Source organism: Jatropha curcas, chromosome 10 (assembly GCF_041381405.1).
Source record: "Jatropha curcas cultivar XTBG-Jc1 chromosome 10, XTBG_Jcur_1.0, whole genome shotgun sequence".
NCBI classification, from domain to species: domain Eukaryota; kingdom Viridiplantae; phylum Streptophyta; class Magnoliopsida; order Malpighiales; family Euphorbiaceae; genus Jatropha; species Jatropha curcas.
In genome coordinates, this window is record NC_143160.1 from 8,285,493 (window position 1) to 8,300,774 (window position 15,282).

Below are 15,282 nucleotides of genomic sequence, written 5' to 3' on the forward strand. Positions count from 1 at the left end.
CCTTTTGTGTCATTTTAAATTAACTGAAATAACTATATTTATCGAATACTTCTAATTTAAATTGCTATATAAATCGATAGCTGACAACTAATATAAGAGGTAATGACTACTAAAATAACTAATATTAAAAAACAGAGCACAAATAAATACAAATATGATTTATGAATTAGGCCCAGTAGATGTTTATCCAATAGGTGGTGGTGTGGTACATCCATTGTCCATCTCATCTTTCTATGGCCTTCCTTACCTTCTTTATTACTAGTAATCTCCCATAGCATTCGCAGTAGTAAGGCCAAGGCCCCACTTCCCATCCATCCTAGTGGGAAGAAAAATGCAAAACTAAGTACTAAAACCTGAACGTTTATCTGGATTTTAATTGGAGTAACAAAAGCAATAACAAATAATAGAGCAGATTTTGATGATTCAGATAAGATCATAGTTATTATTTTTTTTAATGAGTTATGTTTTGTTGTGACAAATGTAAATAGACCATGCTGGTGGTCAGCAGTCGCAGCAGGAAAGCCTCAGGGGGGATGAACTTAACTAAAACACGGTCCACAGTCATGTGAACCCCATCAACTTGTTTTTCCTTGTGGGTCCTATTTCACATACCACAGCCCACAACTCACGCCTTCTCTCTCCCCCCCTTGAATCTTCCCTCCTCTTTCTATTTTCCTTTGACCCACCACACCCACATCCCCATATCTGTTTTTATTATTATTTTTTATTTTTTTATTTTTTATTTACCTCTACCTTTACTTTCCTATATCCTATACCTATATCTATATCTATTTCTATATCTATATATATATATACAACGTTTCCTCAAAACACAACCCAATTCATACCTTTCTTTCTTCTGCCCTTTTAGTCAACAATTAATACATCTCAATCTCTCATTTCTCCGTTGAGATTCAAAAATGGATGGAAGTTGCATAGATGAGAGTACTACTACTGACTCCATTTCTCTAACGCCGCCAACAAAGTCCTCGCCGGAGTCTCCTCTCTGCCGTGTTGGAAGCGGCACAAGTGTGATTCTCGATTCTGAATCCGGCGTCGAAGCTGAGTCTCGTAAACTCCCTTCCTCTAAATACAAAGGCGTTGTTCCTCAACCGAACGGCCGCTGGGGAGCTCAGATTTACGAGAAGCATCAGCGTGTTTGGCTTGGTACTTTTAATGAAGAAGATGAAGCAGCCAAAGCTTATGACATCGCTGCACAGAGATTCCGCGGCCGCGATGCCATCGCTAATTTTAAGCTTGAAGCGAATGAAACTGAAGACGATGATATCGAAACGGCTTTCTTGAACTCTCATTCGAAAGCTGAAATCGTCGACATGCTTAGGAAACATACTTACAACGATGAATTAGAGCAGAGCAAACGGAACTATAGAATCGATGGTCAAGGAAAGCATAAAAATCACGGCGGTGTTAATAATGTCGGTTTAATTGCATCAGAGCGCGTGCTGAAGGCGCGTGAACAGCTCTTCGAAAAAGCCGTGACGCCTAGCGACGTCGGGAAACTGAACCGGTTGGTTATACCGAAACAACACGCGGAGAAACACTTTCCTTTACAAAGCGGAAGCAATAGTACAAAAGGCGTTCTACTAAATTTCGAAGATATTACAGGAAAAGTATGGAGATTCCGTTACTCATATTGGAATAGTAGCCAAAGCTATGTATTGACCAAAGGATGGAGCCGGTTCGTGAAAGAGAAGAATCTAAAAGCCGGTGACATTGTTAGTTTTCAAAGATCGACGGGACCGGATAAGCAGCTTTATATAGATTGGAAAGTGAGAACCTCCGGGTCGAACCAAGTGGTTTGCCCGATGGTTCAACCGGTTCAAATGGTTAGATTATTTGGGGTGAATATTTTTAAAGTAGCTGGAAATGGTAATGGTGGTGTGGAAGGAGTAGTTGGTGGGTGTAGTGGGAAGAGAATGAGAGAAATGGATCTGTTATCATTAGAGTATAGTAAGAAACAGATGGTAATTGGAGCTTTGTAACATTCTGTAATTTTTTTTTTTTTTTTTTTTTTTTTGGCATTTTGTTAAAGGTTAAATGGAGGGAGAGGGGAAGGGAAGGCAGAGCAGAGGTGGTGTTAGCGACTAAGCAAGTTGCAAAAAGATGAATTGTATATTACAAGACAAAAAAAAAAAAAAAAAAAAAAAAAGCTGAAATTAGGAGCAACAAATTTGGAAAAAAAAAAAAAAAAGGAATAGATAACTGTCAATTTGTTCTGTTCAATTCCTGGACTTCTTGAGACTTCATGTTATAATGCATCAAATTTGTCTTTTACTTTCCAAATTTTACTGCACAACCAAAAATTTTAAAGAGAAAATAGGGTTATGTTATAATGATATAATTGATAAAAAGAATTAATTATTTGGTAATTATTATTTTAATTTTTAATACGAATTTCTCAAAATTTCTACCTCCATCAATTATGAATATGCCTCATAAGAATGAGACGTCGCGAGGAAGAAAGGGTGGGTACGGGAGGAGCCAAAATTTTATAAAAAGAAATGTTAGGCTAATTGGTAATAAAATTATCATTTCTTGTCGCTTACCTAAATAGGAAAGTCAATCATCATCATAATCTAAACTGCCAAACACAGAAAACTACATCCAAATTTTGTTAACTTCTGGTTGATCTTCTTATTTATATGGAAAATAAAATCTCTCTATTGAAAGATTTTTCACCGTTTAGTGAGTAAAATGAAAGTTATATCTATTATATAATCCAAAATGTTCTTTTGACTTATTAGATCTCCTAATAAATAAAAATGGCATAGGATTTTTATAAAAAGTATTATTATATCATTGCCTTTTATTTTGATATACTAAACACTTTAATTTATGAAATTATATTTTAATATTTTAATTTGTAAAGTTGTTTTGTAGATCGCTTTAATTTATAAAATTGCAATATTCAACACTTTTAGTCCATGGAATAATATTGAATATTGCAATAAAAAGATGAATGATTAAGAAAGTATTATATAGTTAAAAAAATGTCTAAATTTATATATAATAGATAGTAATTTTATCTATTGAATTACTTAATATTTAGAGCAAGAAAAAAAAAAAAGTAGTAGTTAACATAGTATAAGTTTACAAATGAAATTGTTTAAGAAATAAAATTAAAAGTTAAAAAGTTAATTAATAATTTGTTCATGTAAAGTTGAAGTTCCATTCACATATTTAACTCAAACCATGTCAGAGATTAAGATACTAAGAAAGAATGGAAACTATATATATATATATATATATATATATATATAAAGTTTTATGATAGAGATGGGTGTGACTAGAGGGAAGGGAAGCCATCCCTGTCCTCTGCTACCAATGGCCAATAAGAATTTGCTCACTAAGGACATTCGCAAGCTGGCAAGTGGCCGAAACCAGCGATAAATATTATTCATGCATGGATATGTCAATGGGTGCTACTGCTTCCTTCCTATTAATATTTTCATTGCTAAATTCACATTCTTATTTTTTTTTTTTTAAATTTGAATTCCATATTCTTATTCTTCTTTTATAAAATAATAAAAATGAGTGAGACAATTATAATCAGTCCTTATATTCGTACGGGTCCATAACTTCACATACATTGTTTAATAACTGAGTACACCTTTGTTAGTATAGAAAATTAAAAAAATAGAGGACATAGTTTTTAGAATTTAAAAATATAATTAATTTTCATATATGGTGATTAATTTTTAAAATTTTCATATCAGCATTTGAATACTTCATCATATATAAAATTCTTTCACAAAAATCTAAACATATCTTCCTTGATTTTTCATCCTATATTTTCATTAAACCACAATCAAATTACTTAGATTAATTATAATAATTTAATTAAACACTATATTCTAATTAACATGCAACTACACATCACATGCCTATTAAAGAATTGCCTTTTGACAATTGTTAATTTTTATTGGAAATTTGTCAAATCCATGAAATAATATTGTCAAATAATATATTTTTTTAATAGTCAAAGCCTGAATTTTCATAGGAAATTATACTTTAACATCACATTTAATACCCTATGACTTCAAAGTTTTAAAGATTTGATTCCAAGTCTTATATTAGTTAAATGGATCATAATCTTTTGTCACAGTTTTCTTCTGAACATGGTCTAATATTAATTTGTTTTGTATTTTCTTGCCAAGTTCCTGAAAGTTGATTAATTTTATTGCAATGTTTAGTTGTCTATTTTCATGTTCATGAATCCTTTTTTTTTTTTTTTTTTTTTTTTTGTTCTTTTCAATTAAAAATTGGCAATTTGGGTGTAATAATTGCAAGAAAAATGCAGCTAACATTAATTTCTATTTATTTGTCACAGAAATTGACTTGGAAGCCAATTGGATATTAAAAAACCATCACTCTCACACATGTCTCATATGGGTCCATTTTCTTTTATTGTTTTTCTATTCAACAAAATTTTATTATCAAGTTGAGATTTCTCAAGTTATGGAATATACTTCATCTCAAAAACAATTTGCCACATTTGACTGGCAACTTAAATTTGTTTTTGTTTGGGGAAAATTATATTGTCAGGATTGTTTGTTTTGTCTTGTTGACAATTTATTAGATTTTTAATTTTATTTAATTAAATAATAATGAAATAAATTTATTTATTTGAGCGAACCAATAAAATGTTTATCTGAGTTTATAAGCCAAATTTTGTTGCACGAAAAAAAAAAAATTTTGTAGTTAATTTAATAGACTTATAATTTATTGCAAGAGAAATAAAATTATCTATATAATTATGAAGTGATGTGGTGCGCCTTTCTTAATCATTCAGTTCAATAAATTGTTGACTGAGATTTAACATTCAAAAGTCAGTCCAAACAAATGATTCCTGCATTAATTTTGTAAAATTCCGTTAAATTAATTTCCAAAACTAATAAAAAATCATTTATGTTGCAGAAAACTCAAAACTCTTTTTTATTTATATTTTTTTTATAGAATGATATAAACCGATTATTTTCATTTTTTTATAAAATTTTTATTTTATGAGTTTTGAATACTTTATTAGAATTTTAAATCGTTATACATTAATTAAGACTTCAATCAAAATTTTAAAATTAACAAAAGTATTACATTTTTTTTTTTTTTTTGGTAAAAGAAGAGTAGAACAAAAAGCCAATGCTACAAGCATCGACCCAAAGAATCTAAGACAAGGAACTAGGATTAGCTTCCCAAACGAATAAAGAATAATGGATGACATGCCCCAACTTGGCGAAATGATCAGCTGCAAAATTAGTTTCACAAAACACATAATGGATAGAACACTCCCAATTACGAGTCATCAAATTCTGAATATCCAAAATTAGAACAGCCAAAAGATTAGCAATAAGTTCACCAGCCTAACAGCCTCTGCCAAAGAGACAACTATTTTATTTTCATATTATTCCATGAATTAACAGAAAATTTAAGCTAAAAAAAAAAAGTACGAGTGCCAAATTATATAGTTTAGGCCCAATATGGAATCTCTTAGTTGGGCTTCAAGTTAGCCCAAACGAAAACCTTCTTTGGTTAAAAGCTACACCCACCTTAACCAGCTCCTGTTTTAAAATCATTAAAATTGGGTGTGTTGGTTCGGTTTGAGACCTTATCTATATCAAATATATGATGGTGGTTTACAAGCCGAGTTAAACCATGAAAGAGATATAAAATGAACTAAATCTATAAATGTGATTTGATTTGATTTAATTTGATTGAACTATTTTTACTATAATATATATTCTATACATGTTTCACAGTTAAATCGTTAAAAATATCTAAAAATATCCAAAATTTACGAGTAGTTTTAATTTTACTATAAATTTAACTTTCTTTTTCTAATATTCTGAATTTCAATTTTAATTATAATAGCACCTTAATTTCAAATTGTATCAAATTTAATAAACAAAATAATATTTTCGTTGGACACATGATCAACTTAACCAATAATTCATTATTTAACCACACCCTAATCAGTATTGGTTATGATTTTTTTTTTTAAATTCATAAAAGCTGGGAAAAATAATAAATTTTAGTTAGTTATAAGCATAGAATATTAGTTTATGTTTTTGTTTTGCTATTTTTTAAACATGAAATTTTAGTTAGAGTTAATTGAAATTATACTTGAGTTAAATTCCTCATAAAAATATGTTTTATTCATTGTGGCATAATTTTATTTTTAGGGAATCATTACTTATTGTCAATATTATATAAATAAATAAATAAATATTTTATTTTTAAAATGAATATAATTTTTTTTATTTTAATATGGTTACAATTTGAAATTAAAATATTATTGTAATTAAAATTAAAATTCAGGGCATTAGGAGGAAAAAATTAAATTTAAAGTACAATTAAAATTACTCGCAAAGTTTAAGTTTTTTTTTTTTTAATGATTTAGCCCATGTTTTACATATATGAAAAAAATTTTAACATATATTAATTAAGCAACTTATTAATATAAAACTTAAATATCGATTCATTTCTATATATACTAAAAATAATTATTAAAATTATAGTTTTATCCACGTATAATTTGTATAATTTGTACATAGTACTTCTATATTGTTTTATGAATAACATTCGACATTTTGGATTTTTTATAAAATATTTTGTAATTTACCTAACTAATATCAGATTATGGTTTAATTACTACCCGTTATAAACTAAGAAATACAAAGGAATTTTCTATTTTATAATTTTCTATTTTTCTACTTTTTTTATGTATATTAATTGATTAGCATTTTTAAAAAATATATATATAATGCTAGTTCAAATAAAAATCTCCAAGCCCTCTCTTTATTATCTTCATCCCTCCGATTGTTGCGCGCAAATACACAGAAATGGCTCTCACTGCTCCATTCTCTTGTGCTGTTGCTCTACAAAGCGAACCCTCCTCGTCATCGTCATGGTCAAGACCAACTCTTTTCATGGGTGCTCCACTCACCTTTTCTCCTACTCGAACTGGTAAATTTGTCGTATAATTTGATGTCTAATTATGTCTCTGATTACTATATATTCTCATTAATGTTTGCTCGGTTCAGGTACGCATTTAGATTCTCGAAAAACCCTCGTCGTTTTCTCAAAGAGAATATCTGGTCTGGAAGAGGCTATGAGAATTAGGAGGTATGCATTAATTGCTTGCCTTTTTGCTTGTATTTTCGTATGGAAGTTGAAATGAAATGGTGGCTTTTTATGCTTATTTATTTTTCTTGTATGGTGGTATATAGACAGCGTGAACTTCAAAGTGGGGTTAAGTTTCGGAAAAGACCACCTTTGAGGCGTGGAAGGGTATCGCCTCGTCTTCCAGTGCCTGATCATATATCCAAGCCGCCTTATGTAGGGTCAAATGTCTTACCAGAGATTTCCAGCGAGCATCAGTTTCATGATTCTGAAGGCATTGTAAAAATGAAGGCTGCTTGTGAGCTTGCAGCTCGCGTTTTGGACTTTGCAGGGAAAATGGTCAGGGTATGATCTTCTATTATCATTCAGTTTTTCTTCAATTTATGTAAGTTTTTCAGCTTTTTTTTGTTCTTTTTGAATTTCTGGGTTTCTTTCACCGTTTATTGAGGCCCGAATTGTAGTCTTATAGAAAGTTTCTGATTTGGAATGGTAGCTTAACTCTGTTATGTTCATTAGTTTTCAACACTTGAGTTTGTAGTTCCTAACTTCCTATCAGGAATGAAGTAACTAATAAACATAATAATATAGCTTCTTAGATGTGTTAAGCTTAAATCACTAATCATAAATTTGATCCTCAAGCTGTTTGAACTTCAGAGGAGGTGTTGCCCTCTCTAATTCCATGCCTGAGCTCTTTTTTTTTTTTTTTTTTTTTCATTTATTTATTTATTTGGTGCTTGCACCTGATTATGGATGGCTACCATTTCTGATTCCATTGCTTGAATTGCTTATTACTTTGCACCAGTCACTTTGAGAAGACAATTGTTTGCAAATTAATGGATCTTTGAATTTAATTAATGAGTCAAGCTGGAATAACGAAACTTAATGTCAAACAAAGTCTTTACAATCATTGACCGTTAACCATTCATTAATTGTTGCATAATTTTTTATATTTTTGTAAATAAATGATGCTTTTTGCGACATTGATATGTAAAATTCTGTATTTTATTATTGCTTCTTGGCAAAATTTTGCCCCAAAAGTGCCTTTAAACTGAATTTTTGACATGATTGGTTGAAGAATATTGATTCTTTTGTAACATGGGTTGGCTGTCACAACTAATTTAAGGCTGGAAAGTATTTTAAGTTTTATCCTAGTAGCCTTAAACACATTGGATATCTCATAATTTTTTTAGTGAAACTGATAGTGTTCCCTCTTTATGTTCTCAAGGTAGAAAAGAACAGTAATGGCAGATTAGCAGATTAAGCTATGGCCTTTCCCTCCTCCTCCTCTAATATTTCTTCAGACGTGTTTATTTCTTGATCGTTTTGAGATAGTACCTTACTCATGTGTCCTGGTTTATTATTGTAGTCTGTTTACTCTTACTTTCAATTTGATACCAAGAACTTGGTAAGATTTTGTTTTCTGATATCACATTTAGTTGTTTCCATATGCTATTAGCCATCGGTGACGACGAATGAGATTGACAAAGCAGTGCACCAAATGATCATCGAGGCTGGTGCTTATCCTTCACCTCTGGGATATGGAGGATTCCCCAAGAGTGTGTGCACATCCGTTAATGAGTGCATGTGTCATGGCATACCTGATTCCCGACAGCTACAGGTCTGCCCATCACTGCTTTGTGTGACATGCATGTGCATGATCTCTAACAATTGTCTCTTGTGCAGGATGGCGACATAATAAACATTGATGTGACGGTCTATTTAAATGTATGTTCCCGATCCATCAGCTCTGTTATATATATGGTTCATTAGTTTCCCTAACTAAATTTTTCTGGATATCTAAAAAACGGAGTGTTAATGGCCTTAAATGCTACCATGCCATCTTTTTTTGTTGGTTTTATTTGTCTGTCTACTTTTGTGCTATGCCTCGGGTTTTGATAAATTTATGATACTGTGTATAGTGACAGTGTAGCCTTTATGCTTTGGCCATATGATTGATTTATTTTGGAACTCTGCAATTCTGCACCATCTGGTTATGTTCTTGTATGCCTTTAAGTGCAACAACTTGATGCAGGGCTTTTAGTATTCTAGGAGATAAAATGTTGCAGATATCAAGGGAATTCCACATAAGAGTTAGATTAATATTAATGTTTTTTGACAAATGACAAATTACTGTTCACAGCAGCAAGGATTGTATTAATAAGCAGGAGTATTCCAGTACCTTCTTAGATTTTCTGGGTGGTTAGTAAGCATATACTTTGTTACTGCATATGCTGTTTCACTATATATAGGCATAGTGTATTAAAATGTTTTATGTAAGTAACCCCAGCAAATTTGAGATTGAGTCTCTGTTTAGCTGCGTTAAATAAAGTGCAATTATCAAATGAACACACACTGTATATCATGAAATATAGCCTTTCAGTTTTCTGCTTTAGCTGTGCAGCAACATATGAAAAATGAATAGCTGATTTCTCTATATCCTATGTGCTTCCTGTCGCTTCTTAGGGATATCATGGTGACACATCAAGGACATTTCTGTGTGGGAATGTTAGCAATGCTCTTCAACGTCTTGTAAAGGTTAGTCTTTAGTATGAATAAGAATAGCAACTAATTTACTTTTGTTTATCATTTTCTTGTAATTATTTAATTCTCTTGTAAATATTTAGAAGTGGTGCAAGGGAACGGTGCCCTATATTCTTTTCCTCAAAAATTTTAATATTATGTATGCTTCAGGAATAATATGATAATTATTCAAGTCTTGCTTCTCTGTTTACTGGAATTTTTATGTAGACTTCTGGCCTCATGATTACCCCTTATGGCAGGTGACTGAAGAGTGCATGGAGAAAGGGATAGCTGTTTGCAAGGACGGTGCTAGTTTCAAGAAAATTGGAAAGAGAATTAGGTACTGCTACTCTTTTCATGTTGCCTTGGATTGGGAAGTGTATCAGAATCTTGTCATCTCTTCTCCAAATTTTTTTTTTTTTTTTTTTGTGGGGGTGGGGGTGGGGTGGAGGTTGAGTTGGCATCTCCTAATAGTTGAAGTTTCCATCTCCTTTTAAGGTTGTTAGATTTATGAATTTTTAGGATCTGATTTAACTATCATACTGTAGTGGGTCCTTTTTTACAGTTACGCAAATTGAATAAATTATACAGTAAACTTAAATGAGAGAGGTCAGGTCTTTATGCTCTTGTATAGCTAGCAGTAGATTAGAAGTCAACATTAATGTGTATCACTAGGATGTCTATCAGGAGATATCTGCATTACTTGGAAAACTTGAGGCTAATTAATTTTTCAAAGAGCGCTTATAATTATCTCATGTTAACGTACCTAGTGAAATCAGAGGAATGATATTACAATAAATTCACTCATGAAGAACCGGCATCTCCTTTTAGAGGCCAGGATATATTTATTTAATTTCATGTTCTTTTCCTAGATAAATTCTGCAAATCAAGCTTTAGCTTCAGAAGATCATGGCCAAGTTCTTGCACCTTAAACTAGTTAGCTTGATTTTATTTCTGAACATTACAACTGGTTTATCATCTCAGTGAGCATGCTGAAAAATATGGTTATGGTGTGGTGGAGCGTTTTGTTGGGCATGGTGTGGGGGCTGTGTTTCATTCCGAACCATTAATATTGCATCACCGTAAGTAATACTCTATATATATATATATATATATATATATATATTTTCATTTTCTGATGTGTAAAGGCTGATATATATTTAGAACCTTATAGATGCTTCAATGTGTTTGAAGTGCACCATTCTTTGAACCATGCAGAGGACAATACCAGGAGTCTTTTGACCTTCTTCACCTAGCATCTCTTGGACTAATTTCTGTTAGATGTTGGGTCAAAATCAACATTTGAACTCATATCTATTAAATCGAGCCTCAATTCCAGCCATTTAAGCCAAGTCTAGAAACCTTTTTGCTTTTATTTTTTCTTGTTGCTAAGCCATTTAAATCTCCAACTTCTGCTTTTTCTTTCTCTCTCTCTGTCTCTCTTCCCTATCTCTCGCATTTGGAGAATGTGCCTTTTACTCACAAATTGCTTTTTGCTAATTGTAGTTTCCTGTTTAAGTTGATGCTGAATCATCTTCTGATAATCTATGAATGGACTGGATTTTACTTGTCTGCAAACCTTCCCATTTATGGTTGCTGATAGTTATTTTGATATGCTACTGCATATTGCTATTATATTGATTTCTTTCATTTGTGGTACAGGCCAAATGCATAAATTCACCCCATTTTTGCAAAAACCTTGTGCACTTTCAACTTTTTATTTGACCCATTGAACACATTAGCTTATAAAATTGCATTTACTAAAGACTTCAACTTGCAAAATCATTCTATTGAATGCTCCAACTTGTAAAATTAGATCGACTAAACACTTAATGGATAGTTGAACATTGTGAAGATATTGTTTGAAAAATTGTACTAACTACACATCAAATTAATATTTTGCATACATAATAACAACAACAATCAAGCTTTAGTCTCAAATTAGTTGGGATCGGCTATATGAATCCTTTGTTTCGAATATCTGTTCTGATCAGGTTAATATCAATGCAAAGCAACGTATAAGTAAAAAAAACAAAAAAATAAAATAAAATACTTTTTGTAAACGAATTTTAAAATCATTTGATATATTAATAAATATAACAAAGTATAAAATAAGCAACACCAATTGACAAGGATCTAGTACATGTATCTTTTACCTCCATCTTATTATGTTCATAGCTATATCCTCAGTAATACTTGAAAACAATAGATTCTTAGTGACAACTTCACTCCAAACAATTCTAAGTTGACCTCTTCTCTTTTTAGCACCCTTCACTACTAAAGTATCACATTTGTGAATCGAGATGTATAGGGGTTTACAAAATATATGACCATACCATCTCAAACGTGCTTGTCTTTTTCTTTTGTATATAAAAGCTAAAAATCATAAAAAAATGTATTTATAATGCGAAGAATTATATGATATTATCAAAATTCATAACTCTAGCGGCACATTAGGTTCCTCTCAAAATTTAGGGTGTGACAAAGTTTTTCAAGAAAAGCGCATGAGTGAATTTATGTATTTGGCCTTAGTTATTTTGTTGCTGTACTGCATTCTACTATATTTATTGTCATCGTAGAACTCTTTCATTTGTGGTCATTCATTTTCTGTCAGGAAATGAAATGCCTGGTACAATGGTTGAAGGTCAAACATTTACTATTGGTGAGTTTATTTCTTTCTTTTCCTCTTCCTTTAAATAGATTACCAACTACTATATCAGTTTTGTCTGCCCACTCTGGCTTAAAATATGCTTATGATGTCCAAAATTCGTTATACATTTAATTAATCCATATTTTGTATACCTCTCCTTTTTACCACTTGGTAAAAGAGCATGCTGAAGATGGAGCGTGTTGAATGTCAGCATTTTGCAATTGAAAATGGAACTTGCACATCACATTTAGCATACCTGGTGTGGAAATGCTGGTGGTGGATTCATTTATAGCTTCTCTTAATTTTTCTTTTGCGTCTTCTACAGAAAATTTCTTATTATGTTTCGTTAATTAGATTATTCTAAGAGCATCCGACCCACAAGTTGGAAGTTAATAGAGAATGGGTTCCATGCATTATGCAGTTCATCGCATTAAATTGTAAAAGCATTCAACTTAAAAAGTATAAGCTAATAGGTGGAAAGGCGTCAGCAACATTTTAAGTCCGTAGCGCATTTCATTCATAACTAACATAGCATTGCCCGCTGATATGCTCTTTTAGTGTGTAGTCCTGATGGAACAAATACTAACATTCTTGATAAAAATACAAACAAAAAACAGGCTAACATGGGGGACAAGCAACAGCTTCCAGATCTGATATTAAGTTAGAGCATCTAATCTAATAGGTTGAGAGGTAGTTAGTGGATAGGCCACAAAATATACATTTTTAATAAGTTAGAGCATTTCCAGATTGAAAGTTCAAACGAAAAAAACATCATGTAGAACATGTGCATAATCTGGCAACAGTTATTCTTGTTATCTGTTAATTGAAATGAAAGATTGGAGAACTACAATTTGTACTGGTTCGGGTTTGCACTTACCCATTCTCACTTTTTCACCCTCCAACTGGATGTGTGTGAAATATTATTAAAGATGGCATTCAAACTTTCCTAGTGCTGAACCATTTTGTTTTGTGTCAATCAAAGGATCTTAGCCTATTTATTAACTAGCAATGCAGCTGTCAAATTATGACTGTCCTTTTCATTATCACTTCAAAGTTGTTTGTCAGCTGAAAGTAGACTATATTTGTATCTTTTGCTTTTTGGTAACATGATGATCTTATATAGTGCTCTAAATTATTTTATTTTGTCTTTTATACTGGATCATTACATTTTAACCTTTTCACTACAGAACCAATTCTTACAATGGGAAGTACCGAGTGTCTAACATGGCCTGACAACTGGACAACTTTGACAGCAGATGGCAGCCCTGCTGCACAGTTTGAGCATACCATTTTAATCACCAGAACTGGTGCAGAAATATTAACCAAATCATAATTACTATTTTTTTTTTTGTCTCAATTATCTTTTCATATATATTATGCATTTTTGGTAAAGGTAGAAATCCATTTCTGAGTATGTATCCCTATGCATAGATAATTTTCTGACATGTTAATTTGTACCGTGTAAACTCTGGGTACAAAGTGCACCTGTGGGTTTATTGAATGATTCTCCACGTATGACATCCTCTAATGCTTTTAATATGAAGCTATGCGGATCTCTCTTGGAAAGCCTGATTGCTTGGTAGGCTTGCAGGTTTATACTTACAATAATGGAAGAAATCCATTCTGAAGTCCAATCTATTGTGGTTGATCGCTGTGGTTTTTGGCATGTGAGACTTGTTTGCATTCCTCACTCCTTTGTGATTGGGTGCAAGGTTTCTGGAGACCACAGCATGCAAGAATTTCTTCCATTAGCCACGCCGATATATGTGAATGGTTTGAGAGTATTCCAACAACTACAAGGATTCTGATTTTGCTCTGTTTCTTATCCAAGTGTGGAGCGTTTGAAACAGAGGAATGTCAGAATGTTTTGTAAAGAGTCGCCATCTCCCTTGTGCTTATTAAACGGGGTTAAGATTATTTAGTGGCGTTTTTTAGCATTAAAGACAGAAGCTACTAATATTTTTGTAACTCGGTGGTCAGCCCCGGAGGTTTAGTTTAAGATTAATGTAAACACGGGTTTATGTTGTCACTGGTGTGAGTTCTGGTGTTGTGATTAGAGACTTAGATGGGCAGCGTTTACCTAACTTGTATCTTTGATGTAGAAACGGCTGAAGCTGTAGGTATTCTCTGTGGACTGTGTGTGACGGGCATTAATTGAATTTTCTTGTTTCTATTTATTCTCTCTTTGTTATATATTTCCCTGAATAGTCATTATTCATGTCCTTGCATTGCATGTAATTGTAGCTTTACAGGTTATTATTGTTTCCTACGGAGTAATGACATTTCAGTTTTTCATATGCTATCATGTTAGGCAGTTTTATGACACTACAGAAGAAAGGTTTGATGGTGAATTTTAGTTGTTTTAACAGCCATTAACTTAACTGTTGTGGTATCTATTAGCTGATTGCCAAAAAAATTTGATTAAATTTAAAAGCTAAAACGATTCATAAAAAGTTTCTTCAATTTCTTAAAGCTACATTTTTACTGAATGCTACGCTGTAATTAATAGAAATAGAGTTTTGATTTTGTCCAAATATCCATATTTCTTGTGGCCTCTGGGATTGACTACATTGAACAGGAAGGATAAGTTAGGCTATTTAGTATTATTATTATTATTTAATCGTGCCTGTAAAGTCCATGCTTAGCATTGTCTAATAATATCTCATTCTGGCATAAGAATAGTCTCGTCTCTGGTGGTTTCCTCGTGCAATGTTGATGTGCATATTTAATTCTCATACCATAATTTATTTAGACAAATCCAGCACGTGGTAGTGACAACCTATTTGTTATTTGCAGAATATGGCCAGTAGCACATTCCATGAAACTCCTAACGTTTGAATATCGTCTTAATCTTTAATCTTTGCTCTCGTTTCGTATCTCTCTTTTTCTTTTCCTTTCCTTTTTTTATTTTTTTTTAGAATTTTATTCGAATCTGTTAGTTGTTCGTAAAGAAAAAACTCTTGCCTTATGGAACT

General features: G+C 32.0%; 2 protein-coding genes across 3 annotated transcripts; both read left to right on the top strand.

Moving 5' to 3' along the window:
* Positions 1-819: 819 nt before the first annotated feature.
* On the top strand, positions 820-2,304 carry LOC105641983 (AP2/ERF and B3 domain-containing transcription factor RAV1). The gene has a single exon (XM_012226641.4). It carries the CDS (start codon positions 921-923, stop codon positions 2,001-2,003), a length of 1,083 nt encoding a protein of 360 aa, XP_012082031.1. The 5' UTR covers positions 820-920; the 3' UTR covers positions 2,004-2,304.
* Positions 2,305-6,796: 4,492 nt separating this feature from the next.
* MAP1C (methionine aminopeptidase 1B) lies at positions 6,797-14,484 on the top strand. 2 transcript variants are annotated; one of them, XM_089715607.1, is made up of 10 exons: positions 6,797-6,981; positions 7,059-7,140; positions 7,245-7,482; positions 8,594-8,755; positions 8,821-8,862; positions 9,601-9,672; positions 9,918-9,997; positions 10,642-10,739; positions 12,272-12,319; positions 13,495-14,484. In XM_089715607.1, the coding sequence occupies exons 1-10, from the start codon at positions 6,858-6,860 to the stop codon at positions 13,638-13,640; spliced, it is 1,092 nt and encodes a 363-aa protein (XP_089571733.1). In that variant the 5' UTR covers positions 6,797-6,857; the 3' UTR covers positions 13,641-14,484. The 2 variants fall into 2 exon arrangements, with proteins under 2 accessions (XP_089571733.1, XP_089571734.1); XM_089715608.1 differs by lacking the exon at positions 10,642-10,739 and having other exon boundaries at positions 13,495-13,595.
* The last annotated feature ends 798 nt before the right edge of the window (positions 14,485-15,282 follow it).